Source organism: Anser cygnoides, chromosome 4 (assembly GCF_040182565.1).
Source record: "Anser cygnoides isolate HZ-2024a breed goose chromosome 4, Taihu_goose_T2T_genome, whole genome shotgun sequence".
In the NCBI taxonomy this organism is placed as follows: Eukaryota; Metazoa; Chordata; class Aves; order Anseriformes; family Anatidae; genus Anser; species Anser cygnoides.
In genome coordinates, this window is record NC_089876.1 from 76,241,024 (window position 1) to 76,261,294 (window position 20,271).

Here is a 20,271-nt window from a genome sequence, read left to right on the forward strand (position 1 = left end):
GTGGGCAAAAAGTAGGATGAGCTGTTCAACTTGCTAAATTTCTTTGACTGATGAAACATTATTGGTTCTTTTTTGATGACTAGAAGTGATTGCTCTCAAGAGCAATGAGAGTGAAAAGCCCAGGTAAAGAAATAACTTGTCCCAACCCTGGGAGAAAAAAGTGCATTAAATCAACCTGCAACAAGTCTGGCCAGCAATCAGAACATTACTGATAAAAGCAAATAATCCAGATCACTTGTGCTGGAAGAAACTTTACTGTGAGAAGAGAACAATGAGAGTACAAAAGAGTTGAACCTTCTGTCTAAAACCCCCTTATCCCCAAAAGCAAAACTACTGACAAGAGCACTACAAGGCTATTTCGAGTCCATTACAGAATTTCCTGAATCCTTCCCTCAAGCAGTTTCTATTAGCTACTACTTGAGACAAAAGTCAGCAAGGTGGATCAGCACCTGGAGATTGCAAAGTAAGTAAATGTATTTCAAGGCAGGAGTTTCTTTATAGTTTTAAAAGATTTAAAAGAAAAAGTTCACAGCAGTTAGGCTGCTTGATCTTATTATCCAGAACCTTACAGGTTCCGTGTCAACTGCCAGAACCTCTATCTCTTTCAGCCTTGAGAAACAACATCCTGCTTCTCCTAGACCCATTCAAAACACCAATACAAAATTATTTGAGATTTGAATTGAACACCCCCAGACAGCATACTTTATTTTTATTTCAATGGAAAAGCTACGTTGTTAAAGAAAAGTGCATTGTTTAATCCCGAATAGCCTAATCCTGTATTTCCAAGAATTTTGCATGTTGGTGTAAACCACATTAATTCTCTCCTACAAAATTGCCTTTATCAAGCCAACAAGGAACTAAAAGTATACCCTGCAAGCACAGAAGAGACTCAGAAGCAAGGAGCTGATAAAACCTGGAGAATGAAAAAAAGCAGCACCACGAATAAGGCTCCAGACTACACTTCCGCCAGCCAGAAAAGCCACACAGTGCACAAACTAGGCTCTCCAACACTAAGACTTCAGTCCATGAACACAAAGGTAATCAGAATTTATTCCAATTTCCATTTTAAAACACCTGCCTAGTGCTGTGCCTTCAATATAGAGAAATATGCAGCATACATATGTAAAGCAATAGTCTAATGCTAATAGGAAACTGCCATGCAGAACTGGCAGGGATCTTACACTTATTTGGCTATTCTTCTTACTGGAAAGAAAATATTTTTCACATTTGTCTTTGAATTTCAAGAAACATAAGGACACGTGACCTAAAGAAACGGATTTCACGAAGTGGCTCTAAAGTCCAGATTAACCCAAATTAGACAATGGAAATAATCAGTAATTGAAGATGATGGATGATGAAGGACAGTTTTAAAGAACCCAAAATTAACCAGAATTGCTAGGTACAGTGTCCAAAACCTTTTCTTGGAGAGACATCACTCTAGATTACAAGACTCCTAGCCTGGAGACATGCACACAGTCTGAACACTCTAAAGCCTCCTTTGCAATTATGAGAAGGGCTGATTATATCTAAAAGTCAGCAATCTGGAGAAAGAAAAATTGTTCAGAGTTCGGCTATTCACTGAGTGGCTTAACTACAAAAAAAGCACCACATATGGTAACAATACGGGAGTACAAAAAGTTCTATGCAAGAAAAATTATAGTCACAGCTTTTCAAAAGCACATTTCACAGCTGAAAAATAATTGCCGAGATGCTGTTCATTTTTTTAGTTTCTGCAGGAAATCTGACAGGCAGTTTCTTGTGGTGCAGATGCATTTTTGAGTATATGACTGCCCTTCCTGCTGAAATATATAAGCAAAAATACATGAAAAAACTGAGCAGACCTAAGCTGGAACAAACTCTTCTAAAAGACTGTAGGCAGACAGCATTCGATTTATCATGGCATATTGTAACTGCCTGCTGTTTAAAAAATAAATAAATAAAAAGGAACAGTATTTAAAAATGTGGCCTTAAAGTGTTTAAAAACAGTCTTGTGAAGGGTTCCAGAACTACATACATCCATAAAAATACTTCATTATGCTACTGAATTCCAGCATAGCTTAACAGGTAATTGAACAATGAGAACTTATATACAGAACAGAGAGATATATCCTACCTTTTACCCAACAGTTCTTGTTTCTCCCAAAGAAATTGAAACTCCTGTATCCGTAAATAGAAAGCATATGGCTAATTCGTCAATGCCAATGACATTGTGTGAAAATATTTGATGTGGTTGGTGCCATGTTGATGAGAAAACAATAAACTGTGAAAAATATCACTTCTCAAAAATTAGTTGGCTGGCATTCAGCAGGAGATAGATTGTTGTAACAGCTGTGGCATGATGACTTTGATAAATTAGATTTTCATTCTCCTGGAATAATTCTGAAGAATCCCTGTCTCCCAACACCACCATGGAAGTAAATCCATTTACTCATTGGAACCCTCCTAAAGAACAATCTTTCTTGCTGCCTGTTTTGATGGCTTTACAGAATACCAGAAAAAAATCATTTCACTTCTTTCAGTCAATCTCTTTCTTTGGTTTCTAAAAATCTTTTATTTTAGGGAGAATGCGGACCATAAAGTTAAATTAAAAACACAGTCTTCTGGCAAGTAATGCAACACCACAGAGACATAACGTTTATAGGCTGATTTTTGACCCTCTCTTAGTGAAACCATCACCTTTGGAACATCAACAAAACTCAAGAGCAGGTAGCCTAATTAATTTGTGCTCCATTGGGATACAAGGAATCTAAGTGTCATGCTCCTTTTATCCACCTAAAGAGGCACATATTTTAGATGTGGCTTCCAGAGAATTCAGAAAAAGATATAGATGCCATAGAGATTCTTCCTTTCTGACTTACAAGAAAGGAGATCAATCAGAGCAGATATATCTCCATAAAAGAACAGTTACAATGGTTTTAAAAGAAGAAAACAAAAAGCCAAGGGTTATAAATAGACCTTTAGATTAAAAAATAAAAATAAAATAATAATAAAAATCCTACAATCTCTTTCCTGTGGCTATCGTGTTCTGAAGAAAGCTGTTTGAACAGTTTGAGGATAACCAAAACACCAACATTCAGACCGGTGCACTAGATGCAGCATTTCCATCTGGATACAACATACAAAAAACCTGCACAGATGCACTGTGTATAAACTTTAACTCAGAAGCAGGTGCTTTCAGCTGTGCACTGCCACATGTGCTCAGACACCAGAAAATAAAATTCTGCACATGCAAGCCCATTCAGATACTTGTGTCATGTACCTATCAGACTTAAAAGGCACAAATATATGGGCGGCTAGTTTAAACCCACTGCTGTTGTTTTAAGCATACTATAACCTAAATTATTCCTTAAAAGTTGGTAATGCTGCATTCAATTCTGTCCCCCCCAAAATGCTTTGGAACCCATACATCCTCAGAAAGCACAAAACATTATGGGAAAACTATCTAAAACGTACTTAAGGGGATTATTTCATTCCAGGAAATAAAGCAGAATGCAGTGCTGCGCTACAGCCTTTTTCATTCTTTCTTCCTGAAGTGTTTCCCCATACAGTTTTTAATGATGTACCACCTCTTCTATTTCCCCAGTTTAACAAGAAAAGTGGGATGTAGCAATGAAAGGATCTGCACCTTAAGAATTATTTCTAGTCCTTGAAGAAAAAAAAATTCCCAAAGATCTTACCACGATCAGTACCAAAACTGGTTTCCAGAAGGAACATTTATTATGGTGCCCATGAAAACAAACTAATTAACCACAACAAAGCATATAAAGTGCTCAGACAAGCACACAACATCTTTATTTGTAAATCTGTGCATTTACTGCTTATTATTGTCACTGGGAACCTAAGGGCTCACTTATTGCCTTACTGTTCTGTCCCACTGACCTCAGATAGTCCTAATGACCTTTCATGCAAGACTCTGGGCATTTCACTTTAACAAAGTCCAAAATTTGAAAGATCATGAGATAATGAAGGAGATTATATTTGAGATGGAATAACCTTTCTATTGGTGCCAGAATTTTTACAAGACTAAACTCAAGAAAACATGGGAAAACTCAAGAATTTTTCTTTCCAATACTTCACTCAAAGGGGTTAAAGAGGGGGAAAATGATGGATTTTCCAATCCTAAAAGGATTTTGGGGTTGTTTGTAGCTGGCTTGATAAGAGGCTACTGAGCAGATGCTGGAAGAATCCTGTCATATTAATTCGGAGACTCAGCAGTAATACTGCTTCAAACTTCTTCTGCAGTTCTTTTCTGTTTTTTAGGTGAAAAGCTACACAGGTCCAACTTCTCCTGCCAATTCCTTTTCTTTTATGGCAAATTCAGTTTGTGTTTTTTGAAATTTATATGAAAAGCAGCTGATTTTTTAATTATTATTATTTAATATTTTTTTTGGACACGGGAGAACAAAAGCATATCTCCAAAAAATCTTCCAAAACCAAGTTGGTGCCTGTCTTCACCCTTAAGATATTTAAGGGAAGATACTGACTTTCTTCATAATTATACTTCTGCTTCTTGCAGCTACCCCATCTAGAAACAAATAGAAATTTCTCTACTTTTATCCTGAAATCACCCTTCAACTCAAAGTGGTACCAGTGTCCCAACCATGCAGTTAGAAAGAAGTTTTTTCTTCTTCCTTGACAACTGCTACGCAAACAGAAATGAGCAAAATCAGCCAACGAAACATTTAGCCAAGAAAAGAAAGGTACTGAAATCAGATCAATGCATGACATAGAACATGGGCTACCCGTCCCAAACTAAGAAAAACTTCCAAATCCAAGTATTTCACACCTATGCTTTTTTTGAACCATTTTCCAGCAAATCATTCTTCTTACCTGTTTCCTAATTTCAGTCCAACTACACAACTGAAATTGAAGTTTAGTAGCGCTGAACTAGTGAATTCAAAGACAGAATACAGTTCGGTGAAACAGCTCCTAAAATCCTAAAACATTTATCAATTTCGTTATTTCATTTGTTCTTACAATCTCTAGACTATGCTTTTAAGGTTTGTGGATGACACACATGAACACATCCAAATAAAATATTTTCATTACTTTCTTTTGACATAACTGGATTTCAAGCTTATAAAAGGATTCTTGCAGAAACTGGTGACAGCATGAAGAACAAAAATGAGTTTCTTTGCATTCCCATTTAGGGAGAAACAATTTGTATGTGATGGCAATACCAGATTATACTTTAGATACCTTAAGGGCAGAGAGCTAAAATGAGAGATCTCCCATCGTTTGCAGAATGGATAAAAAGATAATTGATCCACACAGCTGGAAGTGGAAATGTTGAGGTCATTTCCTCTTTTGAGGTATACTGAAGGACAGCTAATCAGTCAGGCTACCTGAATGAAAAACACAAACCTCACTCAAGTTTTCCTATTAAAAAAAACGAAAAAGGGAGAGGGGGGAGAGGAAGGGGGAATCTGCACTTGGACTTTCACATTGACTTGGAATGCAAATCCTATATTATGCACTACAAAAGTTACTAAAGTGCTGTAAGTTAGTTACTCTTGGTGCTTTTGGAGCATTCTGTAATCCATGCTTTCAACCTTCACACTCAAAAGCTGCACCATTGCTAACAAAGCTCTCTGAAACAAATTGTGAGTAGCAAACTGAAATCACTCCAGTTGCTGTAGGCCAAAAACTCAGTATACAAATCAAATACCACTGAAAAATTATATATATATATATAAAACCTTTAAGGTCCAGTATAGTGACAAAACTTGTTTCAAAAAAATCTGCGTGCTGATAAATAAAGCACTTCCTTCACACATGCAATTTGTCTTCTGTGTTTTTCTCTGCAAGGTCCCAAATCCACTTTGCCCTCACATTTATTTCTGTGATTGCTTGTTGGGTAAGTGTTGTTCAACATGAACTAAAGTAGAATAATCTATCCTTACCATTGCTTATCTTAGTTGCAATCTGGTAAAAAGAGAAACCGTTACAGAAAGAATAGCATGGCTTTTTATCAATTTCCAATTTTTTCCTGGTTTTACTTCATTTGCTAAGAATTCCAGCCTCATCAACCATAAGTAAACAGCAGTTTATTGTAGTACAAATACCACATAAAAGGAGCAGATTTCTACATTAAAAACTTAATATTACTTTCAGCTGATGAGTGCTCATGTACATATGGTTGTTTTTCAGTATGCTCCTTTTGTGAGGCAAAGGGTTAAATTCCTCTCAGTTATCATGGGAATAACTGCTATGAATTTGTACCAAATAAACCTAAAGTGCTCTTAACTCAATGATTTTCTTCTAGATTCAGTACTTTGTAGATCTTAGTATTAGCAAAAATAATGTTAATTGCTTTACCTTAAGCCAAAGAAAAAAAAAAAAAGAAGAAAAGAAAAATCCACCACCATTTTGTGAGGGTTATTTATTATCTGTATCCTACAGTCATGGAAAAAACTTCCAATAGACATTCCATACTGCTTGTGTAAATCTTTCCTACCAGACAAGCATGTTTGCTTTCAGAAATGTAACTGCTTTAACTAATCTTGAGTTTGGTATGCACGCACATAGCTGAGAACTCATCTTTTCAAACAGGAAAACAAAGGCAGTCCAAATAACACCCTAGTATTTCTCTTGTGGTGCAAGAGGCAAAGTGTGCATTAAACATGCCCATACCAACAGATCCCCAGGAGCAGAGAAGTACTTTAAGGCTTTGTTCTACCACCTAACTTCTAACATTAAAAAAGAAGCATGAAAACACGGGGCTGAGATCCTATTATCGTGATAAATGCTAGCCCAAACTATTTTTGGTGAAATCACTGGATGATGCTAAGCAGCGTGTGGCCCACTGCAGGTATGTGAAAAAACCTTTTGGTTCCTAATGGGGAGAAAGTTCCTCACTCGGCTTTTTGAGGACAAACAGCTCAGGTGCCTGTCTGCTCCAGATGTTCCCTGTTTGTGGGGCTTCTGTCATAAACAGGACCTGAAACCTGGCTGCAGAGGGAAGCAGGTGTGCAACCAGGCTTTGAGAAAGCACTTCCATCGCACATTTTCTGGAAATCTGGGAATAAAACCATCTAGGCTAGTGACTTAGGAACAAGTTTCTTCAAAGAAATATTACAGCCCTTGGCCTCAATTTGGATTGAAAATGCACAAACTCCATTATGCCCATAAGCATATTCATCTGGGAGCTATATGGGTAGTAAAGTGATAGATATCTTTCAGCTATATTAGAGAGCCAAATGAAAGATCCAGTGTTAAGGAAAGTCATGTGTCATATTTGCAACTCTGCTTCAAGATGAATGAATTGTTGACTTAAGAATCTTATGACAGTTTGGGATTTCTCTTCCCACTTGTGATAGAAATAAACAGTAATTAAATACAGGATCTCTACTGCGATTTTACATTTCCTTTGAATCTCAAAACTTGTGAGAAACTGGACAGTTCAGGCAAATTGCAAGAGGCACCTTTAACTATTACTGGTTATTCACTGTCTATCTGCATGCGATTGTCACAAATACAGTTTGAGAAATGAGGCCCAGAGCTACAATATCTATCCATGCATATGCTGGGAAAACATTTGGAATGCATAATTTTGCTCAAAGGTAGTTTGTTTCATAAGTAAAGCTATTTCCATTACACTGGAGATTTGCAACGTGTGTTGCAAGGAAATGACTGGGAAATTTCAAGCAGGATTCCCAAAGAAAGGCAAGAATGAATGATCTTAGGTACAGTTCAAGCATTATGTCTGCCAAAGCATGGACATGAAAAATCCTAACTACAGCCTTCTACATGCCACCTGCTTAGCTGCTAAACTGAATCCAGTGGAGTAGACTAGAGAGACCAGAAATATATCTTTACTGTCAAATAACCGACAAACCAGTTTAATTCCTTTCCCTATTTATACAATCTTAATTACAAAAGTGAGGCTAAATTTAAAGCTATGAAAGAAAATACTGAAAAAGGCATTTAGTTGTTTAATTACACCTATCTATCTGCCATCAGCTATAAACCTGAATTTACCTGATAGATATATGGGGTTTTATCACTTAGAATTGACATTAGCTGTGAACCTAAACTCTACAATGATTCACAGAAACCTACAGTATACTAGTGTTATCACGCTCAATTCATGTTCACATCTACAAAATGCCATGAAGAGATGTGGATTTTTCAGGATTTTAGTTCTCTGTCCATGCATCTGAGACAGATTCTTGGAGAATCCAGCATGTAGTAACAATTGTCCATATTAGTAATGATGCATCAAGAAACCTATTATCATGTTATTTAATTCTATTCATTTTTACAACCTTATTTATAATGTTATGTAGAAAATATTTTAGAAATTAATTTAAATCAGAACATACTATGTGGGCAGGCATTTTTTGCAGCCCAAATCATTTTCTGAAGTCATCATGTGAAGTTTCTACTTTGACTCATCTATGTCACCTCTCTTTTTGGAACTATAAATGAGGGAAAGCATAGAAACCTCCTCTTTTTTTTTTTTTTGTTTTGTTTTGTTTTTCACTGTTGTTTTTTCCACGAGTCAGTAGTTACTCAGTGATCACAGTAACCAGTATAGAATAACTTGGGGCACTCTGCGTCCTTCAGTGAGCTGCTGGAATAAACACTACATTTTCTTATTTATGCACTAAGTATTACATGGATGTTACAGATGAAAGGATTCAGCCCATGGTTCATTCAAAATGGCAATCAGGCTGCAACAAGCTAATAAACGTGTGCTGATGTGTAGCTTCAATCATCTGTGACACAATTAATAGAAACTGTGACTTTAAAATATCTCAGACCTTTCTGTTCAAAGAAATTGTAATGATTATCTCATATCAGTGCAAAAAAATCAGCATATAAATAAACTGATGAATTGTATTATATATGATTCATAGATTCAAAGGTCATAAAAAACATTATTGGTATTAATGTGACCTCATTAGAAAGGCTACAGTTACTATGCAAGCAGTCACATGAATTTAGAGACAGTCCAAAAATTTGTAAGCAAAACTGGGCGTTTATTTACTACATCCTCGCTGCAGTACTTTTCAAAAAAAATAAAAAAAAAAATTAAATTGTTATAGCATTCCACATAGCACAGAATAATCATCATTAACCTGCTTCACAGCAAATGTCTGTTGTGCCTGTTTAAACTGAAGAGTATTTGGGGGAACATTATAACTGTTACTAGGGTATTGCATTGTTGAGAAATTCTGATTCACTGTGTTATGACTGTTACGAAGATTTTTGAGGTGTCATAGAAGTTTTTTAGGAACAGACAGGTTGACACAACTTGCCACTGTAGGTCTATTAACTGATACTACAGGATGGCAACAACTGCAAGCAGGAAAGGTCTAACCCACTTTTTTCCCCGGGGTTAACTTTATCCCACACATATCTGAATATTGGTGGTGCCAGAATGTAATTTTTGAGACTACAGCTTAAAAACTGCAATTATGACCATACCTATGATTCAATATCAAGGTAAAGTTTGTACTCAGATAACCTTTGCTCAGGGCTCACATCATATAACACAGGTATGGCTTGAAAAAGGCCACACTGGTATGCTGCAATAGTTACCATTGAGTGTTGAACTTGACAGATGTATCCATGGAAAAGGCTGAAAGCCTTCTTCACCTACAGCCATAGAAAACTGGCTTATCTCCATGCATTGGAGTGGAACTGAATGTCGAATCTCCCCAGCCCCAACTCGGGGTTCGTGGCCTGATTGGAATAGAGAAACCTAACTCCTCTTACAGGCTTCTGTGGCAGGGTTGTGACCGTTGTGTATGGCCTACAAAGAAAACTAGGGACCGGCTGTGATGTTGGTATTACACTTGAGATGGACCAAAGCATGTTTTTGGATGTTCAAAGTTTGGTCACTCTACTGAATGGCTCATATGCAGAGTTTTGATGAGCACAGCAAGAAAATTTAGAGTTCTGATCTACTGTAATGAATGTATTAATGGAAAGTGGTTATGAGAAAGAAGAAAAAGAGCTCTAAGAAATTAGTTTATACTTATTAATTTATACTGAGTAGTCACTCATTTTCTGCTGAATCTAAAGCACTGGCATCAGCTGGCAACTTTTTGGAACAACTCTTTTTTGGGCAAGGAGTGAGTACATGGCTCTTTATTAGAAATTGGCAAACCCAGCAACCTTCAGAGATGGACAGCTGACCATCTGTACCTTTCTGAAGGAAGCAGAGCATTCTCTGAACTCAGAACAAGCAGGCAGATGGGTCAACTGAAAATTTCATGATTTCCAAGCCAGTCACTACTGTCAGGACTAAAAAAGAAGGATAAATTACACAGAACTGAGAACACATACTGAAATCACTGAGTACAAAGAAACTTCTCAGATTCCAGATGTTTTGAATTTTCTATGTATTTAAAAAATAAAGAAGTCTTCTGAAACCCAAAATAGTTATAAATATTTATCTACCAAACCTGAAATTTATTGCAAAAGTTTTGCTGGTATATGCTTTTAAGACCTTATTTTGGTCAAATGCCAAAAATAAAAGGTGGTCTACAAAGACACCTGTTGAGAAGAAGAAATGTTGTAAAAGAGAGACAGAAGCTTCTGTAGGATCACCAGGTCAAATCCTCAGGGGAAGGTCAGGAACTGACAAAGCAAATACTTGAGCTTAGACATTTATATTGCACTGCAACTGAAAAAGAAGAGCCCTGACCAGCTACTGGAAATACCACAGCTGTTGTAGAGATGCTTAAGACTTCCATAGGCTGAGCTTAATCACAGTTGAAAAATTCTCAGATTTCTTCTCTTTTGATTTTTTCAGTTATGTTCATTTTACTGCAATGCCAGAGCTGTAGAGCTGCCAGAGTACTGGAGTTTTAAAAACTTGCTCTTGGGTGGAATTAACTTTATATACCACATGTTTTATTTACAATAAAAAATAACAGAATAAAGGCTATTAGATAAACCTGAACTGACACAAAAAGCCCAGCCAACTCCTACCACTTTCTTTTTGATAGACTTGCACATTAAATCTGTTAAATGAGAGAAAATAAGTCTTGCCATATAAGTCTTTTTTTGTTTGTTTCTTTAGCAATGCTAATAAAGAAGAAAGAAACTGGAAAAGCAGGCATCTGACAGAACACCCTGATTAGAAAACTTCATGCGTCAATTGTACACTACTTCTTATGCTAGGAAAAAAAAATACCGTCAGCGTATCTATTTGGTTTGGCTTTATGCTTCTTAAAAATAAACAGGTGGAAGACCAGAGCCAGATCTTATAGTTATTTGATGCAGGCAAATACAAAAGAGCCCTCAAACATAGCCTTGCCTGGTCACTGCACAGAATAGAACGAATGAAAGCTCAATGCTTTGCCCTTCACAACGGTGCTCTTCCCAAGCTGTCCAGGAAATTTATTATGTATAATTACACTAGAGTTTCATAATATAACAGCAAGAATGGAGGAAGGAAGAAGGGCTCATGCTACACTACTACTTACTGCACATTGGCCTACACAGCCTCAGTCTCTCTCTACCTGGAGAAGCAGCAGAAACAATGAAATAAGAAGTACTGACAAAGACAAAGGAATACAGCAAAACAATAAAACACATTTTTCCAATTTCACACAACAGCAGTTTTCACATTCTTCCATACAAAGCTATTTCTTCATACTCAAACCCATTTACAACCCTTCTCTTTTTTTCCTGGAGCGTTCTTTGTCTTTACTAGCATCAGAACAGGAGTCAGAGACTTCTAACAGCAATCTGAAGTTCTCTACAGATCTTGATACTGCTTGTCTTATGGTATATTGAGACACTATCTTGACAGGTACAAAACTCAGATGCATGATGTTTAAGGCATTTTCCGCTACTAAAGTCGACAAAGATTGAGAAAAATGGGAATTAATGCAAAGCACACAGTCGCCTGGAGCAGACAAAACTCTCCACAGGTCCTAAAGTCTTGTAAGTGTATCAGCTGCTCTACAGCCTGTTATCATGGAAAGATGTAGGAGAAATTTCACCGACCCCTTCTTTTATGAAGCAATTCTATAAGCACTGTCATATTCTGACACTTCATTCTGAAATCTGAAGATAGTGCATCTGTACCACAATGCAGCAATTTTGAGGATGATTTACTTGGATATTTAACTTGATATGAAATTCAACTAGGGAGAAGAGGTAGGAAAAATTTTCTCAGTCCACTTCATTTTTTCAGTGGAAAAACAGTAACTTCTACTCATCCAACCAGCTCGCAAGATTCTTCTTCCCACACCACAGGGTTTGTGTATTTTGTCTCTTCACTCCAATCCCAAGCAGCTGTATTATTTTATTATTATTATCACAAGTTCCAGCATTACTATTTCTCAAGTGAGACTGTCTGCAACAACACTGCAAAAAATGCCCATGTTCTTATTCTTATATTTACACATTTTTCTAGTTCTCTTTTACTTAAGAAGTTATGATAGTTTATTTCAACTTCAAACAGAAGTAGAAAGAGTTATAACTCTGAATTTGATCACTCTATTTGTTATACAAAGCTCTTAACAAGGATAAAAGGAGCTATAGCACTATACAGCTTTTATAGTTTTGGTGGAGCCTTACATAATAACTAATTAATCATAGTCTTATAAACCCCTTGATAAGTCTGCTACACATCAGCAGTAAGTCCAGCTTATGTTCTTGACTTATGATACCATATCTTCCCAGGAACTTGGATTTCTCACTGGAATTCCTTTCACTGTTATTGTTACTATGTCTTAAGGTACCTTCAGAATTAGAATGAATGAAGACACTGAAAACTTAAGTCTTGGAGAAAACAGCTGCTAGGTTTTGTGACATTGCAAGGATATATTTTTACCTACTGAGCAGAGAGCTTTTTCGGTTTATATGTGGCAGATATACCTCACTATCCTCACAGAATACCCTAGAAAATCTAATAAAGATTAAAGCAATAAGGTTTCTATGGGAGTTAAATAGGACTCTAGAGAAATAACTTTAAACTCTAATAGCCTTTTCATAGAGGTCTAAAGACTGTACAAGTACTTTTAAAAAGCATCACACTTGCTGTTACATATTTCCCATTCAAAGCAGGACGACATGGCTGCAACTGAAAGTGTCTGAACAGCCAGCCAAGGACAATGAACAAGAAGCTAAGCCAAATTCTATTCCCAGTCATTTTCAGGCAGGAAGAAGTAGCATTCGATGAGTGCTAAGCACTACCAAAGGCACACATTTGCATGTGCACGCATAGATGGCTGCATGTGTGCAGAGAAACACATTTGCACTGAAGTTTGCCCATAACAATGCCACTTTTAGAACCAGTAATTTCAGTAACACTGCTTTCAAGTGCCTTTATTGTCTTCAGATCCCACAGCAAACCTCTCCAAGAAAACAGCTGGACCATGGACAAAGCACTGGGCCTTCAGGCTTTGAAGAAAATAATATTTTCAGGCTGTCCGTGTGGAGCCTTCAAAACATCCATGAGTCCATCACTGATGCATTCACTCATTTTCTAAACTTGCCAAGATGTCTATGAGGCTTTCATGCATTGCACAACATAACCTTCACCCTGTGCTTTAAGGTCATTAGCTGGAACACAGAACTCCAAAAATATTTAATTTCCATAGAAGCTGCAAAAAAAGGGCTGGTTTGTTGTCACAGTGGGTCTTTCTTCCTATAAATCCAAATCTCTGTATACAAAGTTCACAGCTAGATGATGAGAAAATAAGTTTTTTTTGTAAAGCTTTTCACTCCATTTTCTCCCAAACACACACACACATATTAAGCACTATAAGTGAAATTGGAATAAGCATTCTGAAACCAAATAATGGTTTCATTGCATTCAAGCAGGTTTCTTACTACTAGTGATTAATTCCTCACCAGCTGATTTGCAACTACTCATAATAGTAAAGATATGCATTGGATGATATTTCATTGGTAACATTTCTCAGTAAACTCTGCAATTACAGAAGATGCCCTGAAAAAAACATTCAAATTGTCCTCCACCTCCAGCTGTTCAAGGTAAGCAGTGTACATCTACCAACAGAAACATTTTTAAAACTCACTAAAAAAATAACCTTTTGTCTGAAATATACAGGCAAATCATTTTGGAAGGGCCCTCCATGATATATTATCAAGTGCTTAAAGTAAGATCATTATCATGCCTTACCAGTCACTATGTTCCGCATATGTATTGCCTCTGAAATGAATCCGCTACCACATTTTGTCACTTGGTTTCTAACACACACATGACACCAGGCACATAATTCTTTTCTTGAGGGGGACACAACAATCAGCTCTCCTGACTACTTGAATGAAACATATTGTTAACAGAATTTAGAAAGATGCATTATTTCATATATTACAATTTTCAGGCAACAAATCCCAAAGATATGAACGAAACTGACAGAAAAATGAAGTACATATATTATCATAAAATTACTCTGAGAGACTATGCAGCCAACTGCTAAGACCTCTGTAATAGCATTTTATTTTGATCAAAGTGCATCGAAGGAAGCAATCAAGAGAAACAGGACAATCGAAAGAAAGGACTTAGAGATTGCATATGCCAGCTGAACAGCTTTCTAGTATGGCAAATTGAGATGCAGTATCCTGCTAAAGGATTATTATTTTTTTTTTTTAATTCTAGTGAAAAATTAATTTTGTATGCAAGAATGCAGACACAACACAAAATACGTACAATGTCAAACAAGCAGTGCATTGCATTTATGCACTGTAAACACTGAGGTTCTTTTTAAAAATTTCTCAAAGATTTTGTTTTATTTTAAGGAAAGTCTTACGTTTTGTAGGCATCTGAGAAACAGGAAAAAGGTCCTTTTGACAATAATAAAGCAAAACCAAAAAACAGAAACATAATTTTGGAGTAATATAAGCTATCATAAATATATGATGAGTTACCGGATAGCCATTTCGCCCTGGTAGACCCTGGTTGAATGAGATGAAATGGTATGACACACATTAACAACACAGTCATGACATATGACATAACAAGCATGCAGAGTACATTACTGGCAAATTAAAAAGTGCATATCCATTAATTTCTTGATAAGTGATGATATTTCAAGCCAACAGATATGAAATCGGTACTACATGGTGAAAAAGGGGGCTTTGACAATGGAAATCATATATTTTAAATGAAACATTCTAGTTAAGAAGCTACTGACTACTTCTAATGCTCAACGACGTTGCCTTTGCTATGAAGAGAATCACCCCTATAGACTAAAGGGCAACATGTGGTTAAAGAAAAAAAGATTTAGTGCTTAGGCAGTAAGGTCATAAATACATAGGCTACTGCTAGATCATAGGTGCCAAAGAAGAAATTCGAGAATGCTATAGCAGAGCATAAAAAAATTGAAAGCCCCAGCCTTTGACTGGTCCCACACGTGATGCTCAGTAGTCATGTACAAGGAAAATAAATAGAGCACTGCAGTACCCTTTGAAAATACAGCATGCACCTAAACTCCACGGAATGCTGTGTGGAATATACAAATATTTGCTATTTTAAATGAAAAGGATTACCACAGTATCCCAGGTGAAAACAAAAATTGAGTTTGCAACAGTTTCTCCTAGCCAGACTGTGTCTATGAGATTCAAAAAATGAATTAGCAACAGAAACTACGTTTTAAAATGCCTTGTAGCAACTTAAAACCTTACTGACTTTCAGCAAGATGAAGTACTGTAAGGCAGTTTCGTATATAAGACTCAGAATTTTAAGTCAGACACTTTTTAAGAATAATTCAGCCTTCTGAGCTATTTCAGGTTTGTATTAATATTGTCATGAACTAGACTTTTTTTTTTTTTTTTTTTAAGGGGACCTACAGAGTCAAAGACATTCATAATGAGCCACATAGTGAACTCCTGCTATGTTGTCTTGCTACAGGAAAACCACTTGCATCATGATTTATGGTTATTCTTTGTGTTTCACAGGAAGACTGCAAAAAAAGTTGAGGAAGGCAATGTTTCTTTCAAATAGACTGCACTATTATGCATTAAGCCTGGCTTTTCATTGATGGCTTGTTAAATGAACTTACCACTATGAACTCCTGAGAACACGGTCAAAATCTTTCAAGGCTAAGTATTATCACTGCTCAGTACATACAGCTTGCACTAAAATCAACAGGTCACAGCAGAAGCTCAGCATATTAATTCACTATTTTCAAGCTGACACTTTCATACCGTATGGTGAACATGGATGGCATGACAAATACAAATGTTTGAGATTCATGTGTTTACTCCTGTTCTTCAAGTCTGACTTTTGACCTACCCTGGGAATATGCTACAAAACAAACAAACAAAACAAAAAGCTGAGAAACTGTTTTCTTACCAACAAGAGCAGCATGAAAGTCAACTAAGTTACTAAATGGAGCGGTCTTATTTAATATTCATTTTACACAAGGACTTACTGGCCTCAGTAACAACTTCACCACAATGAGCCTGTCAGCCCACGTACCTCTGAAGAGCAAGGAGTCTTTACCCCAAGAGTTTGTGACAACTGCAGAGGAAGTTGCTACCCAGTACAAGGCAGAGTAACTGAGTCTGGACTTCAGACAACACACTCGCACATTTTTATCCTGTAGCAAAATATTTGTTCCCAAGTTATAAGCAAAACGAGAATAATGTACTTACATGGAATTGTGGTCCAAACTGCTATCTGGAGCGCTGAATGTAAAGCTTTATAGTTTTAGAGACATTTTTCTTAAGGAACTTTCTGACTAAATTATTCGGTTCCAAAATAATTAGTGAGTGTTTACGCTGTGTAAGTATAAATATCAAAATTCCCTCTTGATGATACATGATCAGTTTATCGTGGTGATAACAAAACAGGATCTAACATAGATTTCTCCCTGATTCTGGAAGAACCAACAATGTATCACTGTACTTACAGGAGGTCCTGTGGAGGGGGGAAAGGGGAAAGAGAGGGGGGAAAAAAAAGACAAAAAAAATAAACCGTAAGCTTACGAAGTTCTTAAAGAAAGACACATATATACAAATCCAAACACAAGGCCTCAGGATCGTAAGCGAACAATGTTGCTAATACACTACGCATTTTCCCATTCAAGTCCCTCTTGGTTTGGTTGGGCTTTGCAACTTGTAAATACAGCTACTGCTCAAATGCATGCTCTTACCTTACCAAGGAAGCAAATTCTTCAGCTACGGTCATGCAATCTTATGCAAGTTGCTTCTCCATCCATTTCCATGCAATTTCATGCCAGGCCAAAAATACCAGCCATGGACCATGACTCCTTTTGTCAGACTCCACACAAAGCATATGTAACCACATCACTAGTTTCAGTTAGCCACACAGTTGGGCATTTCGTCACAGCTTGGCTGCAAAGTTGCACCAAGTACCCTTGGCATTTAACCTTGGCATCTAGTCAAGACATATGTGTACCAGCATCTTCCAGCCTTCCAACTTTGCCTACAAGGGCAGGTTTCAGTGGCCACCTGACAGTGCTGAACTTTCTTTTCATCACCTTCCTTTCTCAAGGCACACATATAAAATGTTCCCTGTTAAAATGTCACACTTCATGAAGTGATATTTGCACATTTTTTCAATTATTTAGACTCAAAGACTTTTGTATAGCAGTTCTTGGAAACATCATCAAAGGGCCACAAATCAAATCTACTATTTCAGTCTTATTAAGTTGAGCAGCTGCAGCTCCCAAATCAATGGCATTTCATTAGCTTTTATGCCTCTCTCTAATTTCTGAATAAAGTGAAGTGCAAAAGGAGTATAAAACTGCAGCAGCTGTTCTTGGAGATTGCTTTTAATATTGATAGCCTTTTGTTTTTAACAATGCAGTTTTATTGTCCTGTAACTAAGGCAATTTCTTTATACTGGTAAATATTCTTAAATGGCATTTTAAATTGCAGGTCTGTTTTTAAACAAGAAAGATCAATTTCCTTTGTTAATAGTTTAATGTGTGTTTATTTGAGACATAAAATGAATCAACAAGCATACTGCAAAGTAATTGCCAGGATCATCTGTAAGACAATCTTTAAGCACAGAATTCCCTTCTGTAGCGCAGCACTTTTCTCTGAAGTAAATACTAATCCAACCTCGAATGGAAACATCAAGGTGATTTATATTAACCTTTGGCAGGGTTTGGTTTCAGTTTCGTGATGCAGGAAAATATGGAAATAGTTTTTAAGAGCCAGATAAATAATCATTTACAAGATTAAGGAGGGCTACATAACAAATTTACAGAGACCAAGCCGATTGAAAGAATTCCCTAACTGCCAAAACAGACAATACAGCCAAGGAGATTAGAAATGCTCATTTTCTCCTGCATCAATTCTAGAAAATTCACCTTCGCTGAAGACTCAGTCCTGCAACATAATCAACAGTTCCAATTCCCAGGAAGAGGCACTCAGCATCTCACAACGCTGTCTCAAATGAAATTTCAAGCTCTACGAACGCTCGGATTTTATTTCTCAACAGCCAGCTCCCTGGTACAGGATAACAAACCACCAAATGTTTTTCTTATTTACATAACAACTAACTTGCTACTTATTTCTAGTAAACAGCAATTTTTCTCACACTGAATACTCTATTTGTCACGTTATTCCCCTGAACACTGACACTCTTAACATACTTCTTTCCTTCTCAAAAGGTTCGTCTCAAACCAAGGAGGCCTGATGCAATGCTGACTTACAGTATCCCCCCGGCTGCTGACTAACATGGAGTTACTCTGATTTGTGCAAGACTTAGAAGACACGGAAATGGTTTGACAATTACCGGTAATGTTGCCAACGGCACCACGTCAAACATTATGAAGTGTGACTACAAAGTAATGACACTCAAGACCAGATAGCTATCTGGAAGGCCACCAGGTATATGCCAAGGGTCACAAATTTCTACAAGAGAAGCTTCAGAACTCTCTTTCAGAGCACACAAGCAATAAAAATAAAGATGAAAGCATGCTGGGTATGCATCTTCCCAAAACCGCACAGACATCAAACAGCAATGGATCATACAAAAGTGAAAACTTACCAGTCTCTCCTCTTCTGCCCCGCTTACCTCTTTTCCCTGGAGGACCTAAAAAGAAGATGGTGCGTTGTAACTTTCTTTCTTGAAATTACAACATGTAGAATATTGTTTGTGCTTGGATGTAAGGCATTAAACAGATGCATTACACATGTGATGCTCATGAATGGGTGTACAAGGCAGTCAGCGAAAGGTCCAGAGACTTGGCTGAGCAAGGGCAACAGATTACCAGAGTAAGATTCAGGAAGTTGAAGATAAAACGGAGAACTACATCACCCACTACAGACTCTCAGAAAAAATGTGTGGGAGAAGCTGTAGAGGTCATCCAGTTCATTCTTCTTTTTCAAGGCAAAAGTCAACCACATCAAAAATATTACTGCAACTTCCACAGGCATTTTCCCCCTAGTATTTCACTGTTCTGATGACAAGAACGTTTTTCTTTATGTTCAACTTGCTGCACAGAAGTACATCAATTCTTCTGCTGTCCACCAGGGACCCCAGAGAAGAAATGATACCTTTCCTTTCCACAAAAACAAAGCAACAAAAACCAACACCAAAGTCTTTGTATTCATTTGAATTGCTACACCATTTCCTTCAATCTTCTTAAACCTATCTTATCACAGAGCATTAAATTTCATTTAGTTATTACTGTATTAAGCAAAATTGGCATGTATTTATTTATAAGAGCACTTCCTCTGGAAAAGGCATCCAGCCTTTACTTGAAAACACTAAAGAATGATGAAGAAACCATCACCTGGCTCCCCACCCCTCAAACACTAACACAGTATTTGTTGTTAGACACGCTTGTCTAAGATGCTGTGCTTCCAGTTTATATCTGTTTGCCTTAACACACCAGCTTGGTTCTTGTTTGGTTTTTGCTAAGCAATCCTTTATTAATCGTAGTCCTTTTTCCACAAATATTTAGATACTACAGTCAGTCTTCTTCAGCCTCTAAAGAAAAATAAAATATTTTTTGTCCCTCATTTCTGCACTTGTATTCAGACTGCAGCATCCTCCCTAAACTGCAGGCACGAGTAGCACATTCTTCCTTTCTTCTTGGTGTCCCTGACACGCTGCTCCTGAAAGTGCAAGGAAAGCACACTTTCACTTCTTCTCATACAACTAGGAAGAAAGGCAACAGCTGTGGGGTTGAAACAGGACTGAAATGCTGCTGATAGCATTTCACAGCCACAGGTGAGAACCTTAAACCTACAAGAGAGGCAAGCACATGGGCAACTTTCCAAGAGCAACAAAGCATGCGGGAGCACAGGTACCGCTGCTGTGGCTGTGTCACACAGGTTGCAATAGAAATTAGGTGCCCA

General features: G+C 37.1%; 1 protein-coding gene across 11 annotated transcripts in view; it reads right to left on the reverse strand.

Moving 5' to 3' along the window:
* Positions 1-20,271, reverse strand: part of COL25A1 (collagen type XXV alpha 1 chain) — a 302,196-nt gene that overhangs the window by 131,032 nt on the left and 150,893 nt on the right. For 4 of the 11 annotated variants that reach the window (XM_066996427.1, XM_066996426.1, XM_066996422.1 and 1 more), the window contains exon 1: positions 14,860-16,731. Coding sequence is in view for 1 of the 11 variants with exons in the window: in XM_066996430.1 (XP_066852531.1) it covers positions 16,845-16,852; positions 18,956-19,000 (53 nt within the window). In the remaining 10 variants the exon portion in view is untranslated. Of the gene's footprint in view, positions 1-14,859; positions 16,733-16,844; positions 16,853-18,955; positions 19,001-20,271 lie in introns of those variants that run through there. The other 7 variants (XM_066996424.1, XM_066996420.1, XM_066996419.1 and 4 more) reach the window with 4 other exon arrangements.